The sequence below is a fragment of the Chanodichthys erythropterus genome, chromosome 10 (assembly GCF_024489055.1).
Source record: "Chanodichthys erythropterus isolate Z2021 chromosome 10, ASM2448905v1, whole genome shotgun sequence".
Classification (NCBI taxonomy): domain Eukaryota; kingdom Metazoa; phylum Chordata; class Actinopteri; order Cypriniformes; family Xenocyprididae; genus Chanodichthys; species Chanodichthys erythropterus.
Genome location: NC_090230.1, coordinates 17,672,809 through 17,690,000, shown reverse-complemented (window position 1 = coordinate 17,690,000; position 17,192 = coordinate 17,672,809). Strand labels below are relative to the sequence as shown.

The following is a 17,192-nucleotide window of genomic DNA, read 5'->3' as shown; positions in this document are numbered from 1 at the left end:
GCCCAGGCCGCAAATGTGGGCATTTGGACAGGCCCAATGTTTTCAATCTTACCAGGAAACCAATCGATGAGTATTGTTAACCTAATCTGTGAATTTATGGTTGAGCACAGAGAAATTCATTTGAGATAACCAATGATAAGTGAATCTGCAAACTACATCAAAGCTGAGTTTTTGTTGTTGATGTTGTTCTGAGAATTATTAGATATTATCTAGCAAATAAATGAACCTAGGAAGAAATGTAGCTAGTAAACACATGAAATATCCAATTTGGCTCAACCATTCAACCCTGTCCTCTAGATAACTGGCAAAAAAGACAATTTTTTTTTTTGTTTTGTTTAATTTTATTGGAAATATAAATTAGTAATAATTACAAACCAACATGTGGACTCAGATTAGATACAGTATGGCCTCTACTGAAAGCTTAATATATGGACAAATTTGCAACCCTGTTACCCATTTTTTTTTTAGCTTTACTTTTTTTTTTTTTTTTAAATGAATACATTTCTGTCAAATTTGAGATGTTTATTTAATGTTTTATGCTAAAACTAGTGAAATCATATAGTCACAGTTGCTGCTATACTTTATGTTTAGACCATCTCAAATTTTGGTAACAGGGTTGCAAGAATGATAAATGAATAGAAAATGCAACAGCTCATGTAATATTTGACCTCATGAGGATGACCATTAACATTTTCCAAAGGTGAAGCACCTCCTTCACTGAACATTCATTTTCAAAGAGTTTAAAGGTCTATTTTGTACCTTGTTCATGGTAAATCCCACAAAGTATTGACTTAGGAAACAATTAGTGTCCAAATTACCATTCTAGCTTTGCGAGTTTTCTGCTGTTCAGTTTTTGTTGAATCTAGGTCACAGAGGAACTGCGCAAACTCATAGATTCTGAGGCTGCGCTTTGAGGCACCCAAGTGTCCGTCAATTTCTGTCGGTGAGCATGACCCTGTTTGGCAAAGGCCTTGGTTTTTTATGCATTAAATGCACCTGCAACTGGGGCAGAGTTGTTCTCTACAGGACTGTGCCCCACTTTTTGTTAGTAGTCAGAAGTTGCTTATTGAGGAACTAACTGTCCTATGTACCTCTGCATTTCATATAACTGCTTAAAGGAACACTCCACTTTTTTTGAAAATAGGCTCATTTTCCAACTCCCCTAGAGTTAAACAGTTGAGTTTTACCGTTTTCGAATCCATTCAGCCGATCTCCGGTTCTGGCAGTACCACTTTTAGCATAGCTTAGCATAGTTCATTGAATCTGATTAGACCGTTAGCATTGCGCTTAAAAATGACCAAAGAGTTTTGATATTTTTCCTATTTAAAACTTGACTCTTCTGTAGTTAAATCCTGTACAAGACCGACAGAAAATGAAAAGTTGTGATTTTTCTAGGCTGATATGGCTAGGAACTATACTCTCATTCAGGCGTAATAATCAAGGAACTTTGCTGCCGTTCCATGGGTGCTGTAAGTGCAATGATATTACGCAGCGCCTGTGAGCCCCTGCTTGCACAGGGAACGTGCCTTGCAACCATGGAGACGTTTGTGAGAGACGCTGCATAATATCATTGCGCCTGCTGCAGCCATGATACGGCAGCAAAGTTACTTGATTATTACGCCTGAATGAGAGTATAGTTCCTAGCCATATCAGCCTAGAAAATTGCAACTTTTCATTTTCCGCCGGTCTTAATACACGATTTAACTACAGAAGAGTCAAGTTTTAAATAGGAAAAATATCAAAACTCTTTGGTCATTTTATGCGCAATGCTAACGGTCTAATCAGATTCAATGAACTATGCTAAGCTATGCTCAACCTAAACAATCAGAAGATTGTTTAGGTTGAGTCTAGTGCACGAACCGAAGTGGGTAAGTAGGTCTAACTTGCATAATAAAAAAATAAACCATTTTATTATTGTTCAAACTACATCTTCTCAGTGACTGATACCAAAGTCCCTTTAAGACAAGTCATTTCACTCGGCGGCCATCTTTGAAACGCCTCTCGGGCATCCTGGGCATCATGAAGGCTGCGTCCGAAAACCTAGGTAGCTGTCTTGCTGCCTCGCTATCTTATAAGAGAATGACTTGTACGGCAGCATTTGTGCATGAAGGTACCTCACAAAATTGATTTCGGACAGACTTCTGAGGCAGCGTAACAGTTTAATGATATACAGTAATATAGCATGAGCTTTGGTGAGAACTAAACAAAGATTTAATTACTACAGCAGTAATTTCTCGATAGAAATGATATCAAAATTGAAATATGTTGATCAAAATCGTACATTTGTACAACAACTGAGCAGCAAACGCAACTTTCGGACGCCATCTTTATTTTTCTAGCTCAACTGTCACAGAATGGAAAGCACAGGATTGTGGGATATCAAAGGCAGCTAAGGATACATCTATGCTTCCTTCAAAAATCGATCAGATGAAGGTATCTCATGAGAGAGGAAGTGGAGCTAACATTGGATTCGGACGTGCCTTGATGCCTTACTATCTTGAAATGTGTCCTCGTAAGGCAGCATTTTCCAGTTTTCGGACGCAGTCGAAATCTCTTTGAATGGGGAACCATCAAATTCTCCAAAACTGTTCGCCAACCTTACAATTAAATTTCATATTTGAAATCACCAATGAAATCTAACAACAACCGGCTCATAAATTTAGTTTCTAAACGCTCGAATTATGACAAGAAAACTGTATTTTTCAGGCTGGATCAAGCTAATGCGCATGCACAGACCTAAACGCGTCTCTTCGGAGGCGCAGTGATTCTACGGCCGTTGAAGTGACGCGATGACTTTACCAGTCGGCGATTGGCTCTTATTTAGAAGGCAGGACTTATTCCTCCCATTCAAAACAATAGAGTGACCCAGGGATGACGCGTTTTTGTAGGCAAAACCCGGAAGCGAGTTAGCATTTTAGGACTTCCGGTTCCAACGCCGTCAAGTCTATGGGTTTTTTGAATGTTTTTTTGCTAAATCGCCTGAAATAAGGTCTGTGGTTAACAAAGCCTCTAAATACTTTCACGTTTTGATCTATGAGATAAAACACACCAGTTATAACCAACTTGTGAGTTTTTAAACTTTTACTGTGGGACATACAACATTTCTCATGAAAAAGTGTATAAGTATTCATAACAGCACAGATCATAATCAGTGAGCATGTTTTTAAATAAAGTTGTTTTTTAAATACAGTTTGAGGAAGCTTGGTGGTGACGACGTTGATCCGGGACCATGGTGTGCTGTAGTCCGTTTATATCTGACCACTTTATTTAGGCTTCAAAATCTATAAATGTTGTGTTCACTTGTAAAGATTATCTTGATAGACAAAACATGTAAGTGTCATAACCCTTTGTTAAACACAGAGCTTATTTTCTGCGATTTTCCAAAAGTCTATGGGGAAAATGAATAGGCTTTCGATCGAGGGAACCCGTGCGCTGCTAACTTCCGGGTTGGCCTACAAAAACGCGTCATCCCTGGGGCACTCTATACGAGTGACACGTCTTGTGTCTTTGCTGATAACAGTCTTTGTCATGGAATACACTTGTTTTTTTTTTCCCAAACAGAACTTTCACAGTTAGAACGTTAGTATTTCATTTTGTCAATATTTGAGGTAAGTTGTCGCTCTCATTACGGCCATTGGGCGTATTGTTGTAGCGAGTGGTTGAGATATCTTTTATTTCGTGTTGTGAAGTCGAGTAGCGTCTGGAAAAACACGTTATGTGACAAAAACGGACGTTCAAAGAAACTTCTCAGTTCCTTTCGCGACCGAATGAATGATTCATGAGAATGAAACAGCTCGATTCCTCATATTCTTCCCCAGTTGCCCCTTCACCTTATGTGGGATCTGAAATCATGTAGACTGATGTTGTGCTGTCAAAATAGCCAAGAATGTGCATTATTAATTGTGAGTGGAAAACATTTTATTTATTTTTTTATGTTTTTCACATTTATTTGTTACCACAGACTGTTGATACAACTGAAAATCATTCAAAAAAAAAAAAAAAAAATCAGGTTTTCTCATGAACTCTTTAAAGCTTACAATGACTGAGTCATTCAACCAAGAAACATAAAAAATCAGCATTATATTTACAGTTTCCCATATACAGAGAAATGCTACATTACATCATTAAATATGTATCTACAGTAAAATATTTAATACATTTATGTGTTTTCTATGTAAGCCTATTTCTGCCACATAAGAGGGAAAATCATGCTTTTGTAAATTATTATTATGACATTTAAAGTAAAAATGATGACATTCTAAGTCATATTTATTATATAAAAAAATAGGAAATTATGACAAAAAGTCATAAAAAGTAAAAAAAAGTCCAAATAATGACTTTTTATGTTATAATTACAACTTTTTAAAACATTATTTCGACTTTTCATCTCATAATTATGATTTATTATGTCTTTAGTATACTTATATAGCTTAAACAGGCTTCCATAGTTTTCAGTGGGCAATTCTTCTACATGTAATACTTATGGCCTGCGGTTCCTGTTGCTTGAAAGAGTGTCATACTTCCTCAGCGGTTTAATGGTTTCAGTTTTTTTGGATGCAGGCAAGTTGCAGATATCCATCTGATTCCGATTTCGCCTCCAGCAGCCCGATTCCACTGGTTTGGTGTTCTCATAAATGATGTCTAGAAACAAATACCATTACTGTAGAGTTACATTAAATGGTTAACAGTGCAAAGCACAGGCCACGCTGAGGGTCTGGAGGAAAACAGCTTTGCTGTGCACGCTCATGCTGCACCTAACTGCTCGAGTCTAACCACAGACAATGAGAGGCAGTTTAATCGTCATCAACTGGAGCTAGCTAACTCTCACAACGCTTTACCACATGCCACCCACACTCATTCAGCTCTCAGTCTGCGACCAAGGAAACTGACCTTGAACAAAGACTCTTGAGGATGTGTTGTTGTTTCTTAGATCAGTCTGTGTGACTTTTAAAAGAATCCTGCAGCATGATTTTGATAACAAGAAGTAATTTTGATTCGTGCATCAGTTTATAACAAAAAGTGTGGTTACAGGGTGTAACCATTCATAACAACAAGGCTTAAGCTTTATATGCGCAGTAAAATTTATTGTAATTTTAACTGTAAAAATGCCTACAGTAAAAACATGATAAATGTTTGACAGTAAGTTTCCATACTATTTATGAGGGCAAAGTAATAGATCTAACCTTACGTTTCATATAATTTTACAGTACAATACTGTTAAAGGTACAGTTTTTGGAAGTAAAAATACCTGAATCATCTTCATAAACTAACATTCCCAGAATTCCCTGTGTGACACTTCACATTTAATGGTTTTTCATTTTAATAATTACACTGTTTTTTAGTTATTTGTTATCCGTTATGGGCATTAGGTTTATCTTATGTTGCTAAATTAATCAGCAGAAATTAGATGTTGGATTTACAGTTTCGAATGTTTTTTTGTTTTTTTTTGTTTTTTTTTGTAAATTAGTTTTAAATCATAAAATTAACAGGTTCTGTAAATATTTTTACATTTTACTGTATTTTCTATTCTGCACAGCTACCACGTTTTGTGGGGTTTTTTGTTGCTGTTTATTTTTTTGTAAAAATTAAAGTTTTTTTTTTACAATGTGTATTATGTGAATAAAGCTGGCATAAGTAAAGATATATACAATTTTTGTCAATGCTTTATGATTCTTATGTACTGATACATATACAACATATAAAACATGCTGGACGAACAATGAAACACATAGTTGAACTTAAGCAAGCTTAAGTTTAACATTAGCTTTGGTCGAAGTTAAGTAAACATTATGGCCCAGTTTCACAGACAGGGATTAGGTTAAACCAGGATTAGACCGTAGTTCAATTAGGATATTTAAGTAGTTTTTATAAACATACCCTAGAAAAAGACATTGCTGGTGTGTATCTTAAGGCAAAACAGTGGCAGTGACATATTTTAAGATATGTCAGTACAAGTTGCTTTCAGTTAAAACACCTTAAACATGCATTTTAGTCTAGGTTAAGCCTTGTCTGTGAAACCAGGGGTATATATTTTTAAATAAATTAGTTGAAGATTAAACAATATTTGGCAAACCATAGATTTTTTTTTTAATGCAACATAAGGTCATTGTAGATGTACCTTTGGATTTGCGAGTTAAGATGTATATGACAACAATTGACACAACTAGTACGACACATCCAACTGCCAGCGCCACCCATATCCACCACGGATGATCAAAACGATGTAGATCTGATGATGGTGTAGGGGTTATTGTAGCTGTTAAAGATAAAATGATACAAAAAATAGCACACATTAGGTCATTCTTTCAGATGTGTGGCTCTCCGTGGTTACAGTATTAATGCTAGATGTATATTAATAAAAAAAATGCATTCATGAATCTAATTGAGTTGCATTTAATCAAAAATGTCTGTTTTTACTCCAACTTTTGAAGGGAGTGCAAATCATTTTCCCTCCAAATTAATTTAATAACCTGATTTACAAGCTACTAGTTGCTTTGCAGCTATTTTTGCCATGATTTCAATTAAAAAAACTCAAAAATTGTGTAAATGTGTACGTGCAGTGCAAGGTACACTGAAAATCTGCGATTCAAAACTTAATTTAAATATGGACATAAAACAGAAAGGTTTAGGATTGAAAAGAAATGTAAAATAAAAAATGTTATGACACAAAATAATTAAGAAATTTAGTTATATTACAGATTTAGCTATATTACATTAGAAACAAGCAAAACTAGACTAGTTTTATCTAGTCGTCTCCCTTCTGGACCCCACTGTCCTATGTTAACTGAATGCCTGTAATTAATTTTGTAGTGATAGTACATTTTTTTCCCCTAAAAACTTACATTTGAGAACAAGTTTACTGATATTTAAGACAAAACTACACTTGACAGTTTGCATTTGTACTAAAAATAGAAGTAGGATTTACTATGCAGTAAATCCATTACTTTGTGACTACTTGTGGAGTTTACACATGCATGACCTAAATGAATATGTAAATTGTTTATGCTATTAAAAGTTAAATGAGTGTAAAAAGCAAAATATTAAAGGTTCTTCACTACTTGTCATGCAAGTTGTGGGTAAACCTTCTGTAGTGGAATCTGGCGGCTGATTTTCTGTCTGATTTGGAGATTCCGGGGTTTTGTTGGCATCTAGAGAAAATACAACAGTGACAGTGGTTAAAACTGTGGATCTCTTGTTACATTCATCCATTTCAATAGGGGATTATGAACTTGGGCAGTTAAAGGGGTGTCGCTAGCTCTGTAATATGTACACGAATTCATGTTCACCTCAATTCCCTTAAAAATTTATATGAAAAGGGCTGCTCCTCCCCGTCTTTTATTCAGGGTGTTATTCACAGCGGCGCAGCGCCAGTGTCAGAAGCAGAGGACATTAGGAGCTGAGCCCCCAAATATTGAAACCCTGGCAGACAAATGTCTTGTTGAATGCATACAGCAAATGAAAAGTGATGGAATATATTAGTTATAGTTGTCAAATTGGAAATTTGGTTATTGGTATATTGGTTTGCATTGTCTTTATTTCCAAACAAACAATTTGAGATAAAAGTCGAAGTGAAAAATTCATGTTAAGTCTTTGATTTGTCTTCTTCTGCTTTAATGACAGCAGCACTCGAGCTGCATGAACTCATTACGTTTGTGTAAAACTTGATCATCATGTTCTCCAGCGTGATTTGACAATCAACCAAACAGACTCTTGTGCTTCAATGGAAGAAATAAAATCTGAACATCCATACAAAGTTGTTCACATGATCAGTGTGAAAAATTTACGTATTCGATTAGTGACCTGAAATAGTGCAGAACCTGAAAAATATTTTTAATTTTACATCATAACATGATGAAACCTTCTACTTACAGACCAGAACTTGTATTCCATCACTGCAGTTTTCTTTGAGAATAGGAATATCCCTCGTAACCTTGCAGAAGTACCATCCGCTGTCACTGGTCTTGATGGAAGGAAAGTTGAATGTTGACCAATTGTCATTATTTTCTGAACTAATATGCAACTTTTCACGTATTTCGTCTGTTGCAGAGTTACAGTCTATATTAGTCTGGCTATAGTACAATTTCACTTTGTACTTTCCAGCCGGTTGAAAAGTGCAGTTGAGTGTGACGGAGTCTCCTTCACAGACTGTGATGTTCTTTGGTTCCAATTGGACATTCAGTTCTTCCACTTGAAAAGTATGACTGATCAATGCTCCTGTTGTGATTAAGAAAAGAAAAAAAATATATATATATTATTTATTAATAAATAATTTATTAATTAGTTTATATCGCTAAGTATAAACAATAGATGTATGATTGAATTGTTGACCTTGTAAAAAAAAAAAAAAAAGGATTTTGGAGTTGATAGGAAAAGGAGTTGATACTATAACACTTTTAAATGCAAACTATCTAATGATTTTTGAGTGTGATTATATTCACACCTCAAACAAGCTACTCTGGGTCTATCAACCAGTGAGTTCATTTGTACTTTTTACACATAGTTTGTCCATAACCGCAAATTAATCAACAAACAAATTTATCAGAAGATATTACAGGGTTAGGGTTTATTATTACACTGTAAAAAAAGAATTGTTTCTTTAAAAAGTAAGTTACCTGGATGTCTTAAAATTTTGAGTTCATTGAAATTAAAAATTTGACTTAATACAATAAAAGCGATTGATTTAATCAACAGAAATTCAAAATATTATGTTATCTGAGCCACATTAATTATCTAAGTTGATTTTTTTTATTATTTGGTTTATTTTTGAAAGTATTGACTGCAAAAACAACAACAACAATTTATTGTTATTGCTATTTATTTATTATAAACAATTTGTTTCCACAGTGGGGCATGTTGTCACAGTGGGAATCTACCATTAAACTGCACATTATAAGCAAGCAGCTTTTCTGCCAAATTTAATCAGTAAAACTGTTATGAAGGACAAGACAATGTAAAAGACATCAAACCATTGTTTTGGCCAACAAACTGTCTGATTAATATACTTTATTAATTTATAACATGTAAACACATGACAGAATTTTAGTTTGTTGGATAGAATTCACAAAATTTTCCTAATTTAAGAGGTTTTTGAAGTAGATGCTTGAAACTGCCATACAAAACCACTTCTAGATACATTCTATACATTTGCGAAATCAGACTTTTACACGAAATCTAATAGTTGCTGAGATAAAGTTTTTGTGACACAGGTCATATTTTGGTTTTGAAGTGTCAAAAGCTATACTTCCCAAAATATTTGACCAGTTCTATGTGGTAGATCACATCAAACTAGGTTTTTAAAATAGCAGAGATTCCACTTACCTGTGACTACAAGAAGAAAGATTCTAGCACATAGTCGATCCATGGGCACAGAGTGGGCCTTAAATAATAACCCCCACTCAGAGTAAATGCAAAAGTAGTCTAAAGAAGAAGAAAAAGACTAATTAAATGATCCAACTTCAACAAAAACAGCACCTGAAGTCTTTAAATGCGAACGCATGAAGCTTCCTCGTTCACTTGTAGTGGTTAAAGCTCTTGAAGTCTAGCAGAACTATCTAGGCGGGTTCCTGTGTGGTCATGCATATGAATAAGCCTCTATTGATAACTTACGAAAAGTATTGTGTTGTCTTCCTGTAGAAGCTAAAGTCTACTTGACATTATTCCAGCAAACAATGTTTATTACAAATGGATTTTGTTAGTAATTATACTTCAAATGAATGATATACAGTGTAACTGGAAAAATAATGGGTTTTAAACAGCATTTAAACAGTACACTTACCACTCCTTAAGTGGGTGAAAAATGTGAGTTACTTTGAAGTAACACGTAAGACTGTAGAAGCATGAAAGCAGGTCAGCCACATGAACATGATATGAGAAACAGCACCACAAAAAGAAGAAGAAGAAAAAAACGCGACTGACATCAGGTGTCCCAGGAACATGCCTCTGTTCACACGCAGAAACAGCATTGCTCAAAAGATAATAGGCTTTTCTGAGCCGTTTTTGCAATGACTTTTAAACAATTAATATTTATAGTGAATATTTGAAGTCAGTTCTTTTTGATAAAATATTGGGGGGAAATGTTTTTGGTAAATATTTCACTTGGAATGTGTTTAGGTCAAATAAATGGCATTGAATGATACTTTGTCTTGATATTTAGTGTCTAATATTTCTGACTTGATATTTTACGTCTAATGCAAGACATATTTTAAGTGTGACTCAAGAGTCCAAATATTTTTGGGGTCCTGTACGTTTAACAGAGTTTTGTTTTGACATCTCGTAAATGAAGTAGCACACAACCTGCTGAGAACTGTGACGCAGTTTGAATGTGGTTTCGATATTTAAACCTAAAGGCAAGCCTAACCACTGTTGTCAAGTCAAAACGAACCAACCTGAAACAGAAAATGTAGTGCTCACATTTTTTACTTTACAGATCAGAACAGTTTTCTTCTATTTGCACTGCATTGTCTGTTTATTCTATATCACAAAGAATGACAGACGAGTATATCTCCATCTTTAATTAAATATATATATATATATTTATTTCAAACATTTTTGTGCATTAGTACATACTGTAAAAGCAAATATAAATTTAAGTAGGTTTACATCAAAAAACACTTTTATTTTGTCGTAAAATACATCGCAGCATCACCTCTTTTCTCACAGTGTCTGAAATGGTTCGATAAAGGATTCGCCCTGCGTTCCAATGTCCATACTATCCATCCTAAATAGTATGTGAGATTAAAATAAGTGTGTCCCAAAGCATAGTATGTTGAAAAGAGTAGGCCTATGCCAAAAGTCCCCGGATGGTTTACTATTTCCGGTAGATTTTCGAAGTGTGGATCCGTGCACACCATAAAGGCTAATATTGCCCGCATTGGACAAGGATTCAGTTCAAAACTACAAATACGAGTAAAAAATGTTAAAAAACTACAAAATATGGCGGATATGCACGATCGACGCTGAGAGATTTGAGTGACTAATAATCAGTTTAACCTGATAGAAAATATATATATAATGTTACCCGTGTTATTTTTCATCTGCAAATACCAATGTGGACTTTTATAAAGATCCGAATGGCCATTAACTTTTAAATGCATCATTATGCATTAATATGAGGAGAGTTCTCCACATGAAAGACTCGCGACTGCAGATCAACGTGCTGCATTTCACTCCGATATGGTAGGAAATTAACTAAATGAAATGTGGAGGATGTAAGATGATTGACAGGCCAGTTTACGGTGAAAGGATGCGACAGAGAGAAAAGACGATTGTATGACGTGATAGTATGTCCCAAAGCTTGTCTACTCTTTTGCTACACACTCAAAAGTAAGTACTTTTTGTTCACAGAAAGAGTACATACTTTTAGGGCGTAGTATAAGTAGGCAAATTGGAACGCAGCATCAGTCTCTCTCCATGAGCCTGCTGTGCTCTGATTGGTCAGATGGCTCAGTCTGTTGTGATTGGTCGACTGCTTACAGTGTGTCAAAACACCTATATCTGAATCTTAGCTCTGTATCTTCTTCACTCCTCAGCACTTGATACACAGTGATACGAACAGTAACAATGGTGTTGGTTTTATTTTCATCCTTTGGAAGTGCATGCAAAGTGGATTTGATTTCGCAGCACAGAAAACAGTGTCTTCATAACTTGTCAAAGTAGATGTAGTTCATGGCTAGCCAATGAGGACCACAGGCTGGCATTATGCAAATTTTTATAAAACTAACAACTTGTTTCAGTAAGTTCAGAATCGGTTCTTTCTTTTCAGAGACAATAACTCCATTTATCACGCACTTGATCTTTTAAACTTTGCTGACCTTTTACATTCATAAACGACTATATTTCACACTACATGAAAGCTAATATCTGAGAAAAAGAAAAAAAAAGAAAACTTTAAATAATCTGTTATTAACATGAACCCTGTGCTCTCTCCCCATTGGCTGATGTACTATAATTAATTTTTTGGGGTTTATAAGCAGGCCATGATCCTACAGGTGCTGGCTAGCAGAACTTGTATTCCATCACTGCAGTTTTCTACAAGAATTGGACTATCTCTTGTAACTTTGCAGAAGTACCATCCGCTGTCACTGGTCTTGATGGAAGGAAAGTTGAATGTTGACCAAGTGTCATTATTTTCTGTACTAATACGCCACTTTTCACGTATTTCGTCTGTTGCAGAGTTACAGTCTAAGTTAGTCTGGCTATAGTACAATTTCACTTTGTACTTTCCAGCCGGTTGAAAAGTGCAGTTGAGTGTGACGGAGTCTCCTTCATAGACTGTGATGTTCTTTGGTTGCAAATGGACGTTCGGTTTTTCCACTTGAAATGTAAAAGTAACAAAAGAGAGAAGGTTAACTGTGAAACATCTCTTTCATTCATTCATTTCAATAAAGGATTATGAACTTAATTGGGCAATTAAAATGTCTTGATGAATGCTAATGGCAAAGGAAAGTGATGGAATACCATCAACTAGTTGTTGGTTTACATAATCTTTTCTGCTCAAACATCTGATCTGATTAAAGTGCAACATACAACCAAATTGCAACAGTCTGAGACCACTGGTGAAAATGCTTCTGTTTTGCATTTTTATACGTTTCTATTTAATATGAATAAAGAAAATTATATTATCAATAAAAAATGTACATGAATTTCATAATATCTAAGTCTTTGGCTTGACCTCTTCTGCTTTAATGACAGTAGCACTCGAGCTGCATGAATGGACATGCTTCAATGGAAGAAATCTGACCATACAACCCAGATAGCAAGCAATGATTGAAATAATGTTAAATCAATATTAATGTGTCAGTATAAACATTACAATGTGATGTTGGTTCAAAATCATGCTTGAAAATGATTCACAACTAAAACTGACTTAAATGTGCAGTAGAACGGATTTTTAAAAGATGTAATATAAGTCTAAGGTGTCCCCTGAATGTGTCTGTGAAGTTTCAGCTCAAAATACCTGTCATGATCACCGTCTGCTCCTGTCAGTTCCCGGACTACACTTCCCACAATCCTCTCTACCTATCACATGCACCCATCACACCAATCACCTGTTGCCACATCCACACTGATCACCTCACCCAGCTGCTGCTCATTATCAGGACTATAAAGGACTTCCACTCACACCACCTCACCGCGAAGTATTGTTAACCGTTGTTGCAATTTCCGAGCGTTTATTCCCTGTTTGCCTGTCTGTTCTCGACCTTGTCTGTTCCTGTTTTTGATCCGTTGCTGCCTGTCCTGATCCTTGCCTTGTATACTGTTCTGTGAGTGATATCTGCCTGCCTTTTGACCTACCGCCTCAGAAACATTGCTAAAATACGGAATATGTTATCTATTTCTGATGCAGAAAAGTTAGTTCATGCTTTCATGACGTCTCGACTAGATTACTGTAATGCATTATTAGCTGGTTGTCCTGCTTCCTCAATAAACAAGCTACAATTAGTACAAAATGCAGCTGCTAGAGTTCTTACCAGGTCAAGAAAATATGATCATATAACACCAATCTTATCATCTCTACACTGGTTACCTATTAAGTTCCGTATCGATTATAAAGTATTGCTAATGACCTATAAGGCTCTAAATGGTTTAGCTCCTGTGTACTTAACCAATCTTCTATCGCCCTACAATCCTTCACGCTCTTTAAGATCACAAAACTATGGAATTCTGGTTGTACCTAGGATATCTAAGTCCACTAAAGGAGGGAGAGCGTTTGCACATTTGGCTCCGAAACTCTGGAATAGCCTTCCTGATAATGTTCGGGGCTCAGACTCGCTCACCCAGTTTAAATCTAGATTAAAGACGCATCTCTTTAGCCAAGCATTCACATAATGCATCTCATACCAGATCAACTGCACATGACTATCTTTGCTTAAAGTTATGAACAGCAGCTACACTAATTGTTCTCCTTTTGCTTTTCTGTTTTACCTCGGGACACCCGCCCTGAGGTGACTAGAGAGTACATCAGCTTCAGTTTGTATCCAGCCTCTTAAGAAGACCTCAGATGACCATCACCTGTGAAGAGACGGCGCCAGCTCCTGCGAGGACTTCAGGAGACGCAATCATCTAGATCAACATTCACATTGCACAATCTCTATATCCTAATTTATTGTTAATGTAATTCATTTTCGAGGAGCTCATTACTTCTACCTTCAGTTAAACTGCTAACAGTGATTGTAATTACCTAAAGTATATTATTTGCTAACTACATTCTTTAAATTGTAATGTTGACATCCATTTTCTGTAAAGCTGCTTTGAAATATGTATCGTGAAAAGCGCTATACAAATAAATTTGAATTGAATTGAATTGAACTGTACCCTGACTACGACCCTGCCTATCCTTTGCTGCTCCTGTTTGTTCCTGATTGACCCTGCCTGTACTACCATTCTCATTCTTAATAAAACGCTGCACTTGGATCTCCTGCCTGAGCCTCCCATTCACAACAATACCCCATAGATTTTTTTTAATTCATTTTTTTAACTGCCTATTTTGGGGCATCATTAAATATGCGCCGATTTAGGCTGCGGCCCCTTTAAATGCTCACGCTCCCCGCCCACGGAGCTCGCACTTGCCTTTAACAGCATAAACAAAGTTCACACAGCTAATATAACCCTCAACTTGTTCTTTACAAAGTGTTCGTCATGCAGCATGTCTAATCGCCTAAGTATGGTATTTTATTTTATTTGGTTGTTTACATTTGGTTATGAATGAGTTTGATAGTGCTCCGTAGCTAAAGCTAACATTACACACTGTTGGAGATATTTATAAATAATGAAGTTGTGTTTATGAATTATACAGACTGCAAGTGTTTAATAAATGAAAATAACGACAGTCTTGTCTCCATGAATACAGTAATAAATGATGGTAACTTTAACCGCATTTAACAGTACATTAGCAACATACTAACGAAACATTTAGAAAGACAATTTACAAATATCACTAAAAATATCATGATATCGTGGATCATGTCAGTTATTATCGCTCCATCAGCCATTTTTTGCTATTGTTCTTGCTTGCTTACCTAGTCTGATGATTCAGTTGTGCACAGATCCAGACGTTCTGCCCTTGTCTAATGCTTGAACATGGGCTAGCATATGCAAATATTGGGGGCGTACATATTAATGATCCCAACTGTTACGTAACAGTCAGTGTTATGTTGAGATTTGCCTGTTCGTCGGAGGTCTTTTAAACAAATGAGATTTATATAAGAAGGAGGAAACAATGGTGTTTGAGACTCACTGTAAGTCATTTCCATGTACTGAACTCTTGTTATTCAACTATGCCAAGATAAATTCACTTTTTAATTCTAGGGCACCTTTAACTGACTGGTAAACACTGTTACAAAGACCACAAACTCAAAAAAGCCAAAAGTCAAACTGCCCAACTAATGGAAACACTGATCACCAAAATGGTGACCAGACATTTTCAATAAAACATCAACATCTAAATCTAATCTCAAAAAGAACTTCTGCTGAGATCTTGAGAGATTTATTGTCTTCTTTTATTTTCAGTTGATTTCAGGCTGTGTGGTCTTAAGTCAGTTGTAGTTGTGTTTCATTTTCTGTGAATGCAAACATTGATTCAGTGCCATTACCATTGATTTTTTTTTTTTTTTTTTTGAAATTTCAACATTTTTCAATATTAATTGCGGGTGCAAAAGTGATATTGATTCAACGAGGTTAACATTGTTTCGATCATTGCTTGCTATCTAAGGAAAGGAGTTCACATGATCAAAAAATAAAATAATAGTGCACAACCTGAAATATAACTTAATTTACATCACAATGATGAAACCTTCTACTTACAGACCAGAACTTGTATTCCATCACTGCAGTTTTCTTTGAGAATAGGAATATCTCTCGTAACCTTGCAGAAGTACCATCCGCTGTCACTGGTCTTGATGGAAGGAAAGTTGAATGTTGACCAATTGTCATTATTTTCTGAACTAATACGCCACTTTTCACGTATTTCGTCTGTTGCAGAGTTACAGTCTAAGTTAGTCTGGCTATAGTACAATTTCACTTTGTACTTTCCAGCCGGTTGAAAAGTGCAGTTGAGTGTGACAGAGTCTCCTTCACAGACTGTGATGTTCTTTGGTTCCAAATGGACATTCAGTTCTTCCACTTGAAAAGTATGACTGATCAATGCTCCTGTTGTGATTAAGAAAAGAATACAATAACATCACAAAAAACAAACAATAAAATTAATAAAATATAACAATATGCAAACAGTAATAACAAAACAGTATAACAATAGATATGATTGTGATTCTTGTCTTTATGATGGTTTCTTGTCTTTAACATTAGTTGATGCTAGTTGGATAATAACCTTGAACACAAAATATCTAATATGACTTAAATGCATTCACAACTCAAAAGGCTACTCTATGGTTTTTTAACTCTTCTGAAGTCAAATCATTAGCATTGTGTTCTTTAAAAATGAATATAAACTTATTTTTAGTTTATTGTTGTTATTTGGACCAGCTGCAAATAAATGCCCTAAAAAGACAATGTTTTTACTTGAAATTGGAAGAAATGTTGTCAGTATGTGTAATATACAAGTCTGTTGGAGCGCGTTTGTCACATTTTGGTAATTTTCCAAAATATTTCATTTTCCACAATAGATTATTTCAAACAATTTTCCCAACAAATAACGCTTTTAATATAGCACAAATCTAACTTACCTACGACTAAAAGGAGAAAGATTGTACTGCGCAGCCGCTCCATGTCTACACTGGGAACAAATGGGTTCGCAATATTAAATCACCCTGAGACTTAATAAAAGTCAAGATTAAGATCATTCAGTAATAAAACTTTATCAAACTGCACCAAACAACTTGGAGTTGAGAACACCTGAAGCTTTCTCATTTTCTCATGGTGGTTAGAGCTCTTAAAGTCTGGCAAAGATACATGGGTTCCTGTGTGGTCATGCATACGAGTAAGTGTTATATTAATAGCTTCAGATGCCATTTTCCTGTAGAAGAAGACATCTAAAAATTCTAGAACATTCAACAAACTGTTTATGCTAGTTATTCTAGTTCAAATGCATTACAGAACATAACAGATCGGTAACTATGGGGTTTAAAAGCATTTTTAAAAACAGTATGTACCCCTCCTAAAGTATGTGACATGATTAGAGCAAGCAAAAAACACTAGTTCCACCAGTCAAACCGAACTTCATGCTAAAACAGTGGCAT

At 35.5% G+C, this 17,192-nt stretch overlaps 1 protein-coding gene across 4 annotated transcripts; it reads right to left on the bottom strand.

The window, feature by feature from the left end:
- Positions 1–3,968: 3,968 nt before the first annotated feature.
- LOC137029184 (uncharacterized) lies at positions 3,969–9,906 on the bottom strand. 4 transcript variants are annotated; one of them, XM_067398724.1, is made up of 6 exons: positions 9,776–9,906; positions 9,319–9,417; positions 7,870–8,214; positions 7,056–7,148; positions 6,119–6,256; positions 3,969–4,641 (listed from the first exon to the last, which is right to left on the bottom strand). In XM_067398724.1, the coding sequence occupies exons 2-6, from the start codon at positions 9,359–9,361 to the stop codon at positions 4,481–4,483; spliced, it is 780 nt and encodes a 259-aa protein (XP_067254825.1). In that variant the 5' UTR covers positions 9,362–9,417; positions 9,776–9,906; the 3' UTR covers positions 3,969–4,480. The 4 variants fall into 4 exon arrangements, with proteins under 4 accessions (XP_067254825.1, XP_067254827.1, XP_067254828.1 ...); XM_067398726.1 differs by having other exon boundaries at positions 7,059–7,148; XM_067398727.1 differs by having other exon boundaries at positions 7,083–7,148.
- Between the last annotated feature and the right edge of the window lie 7,286 nt (positions 9,907–17,192).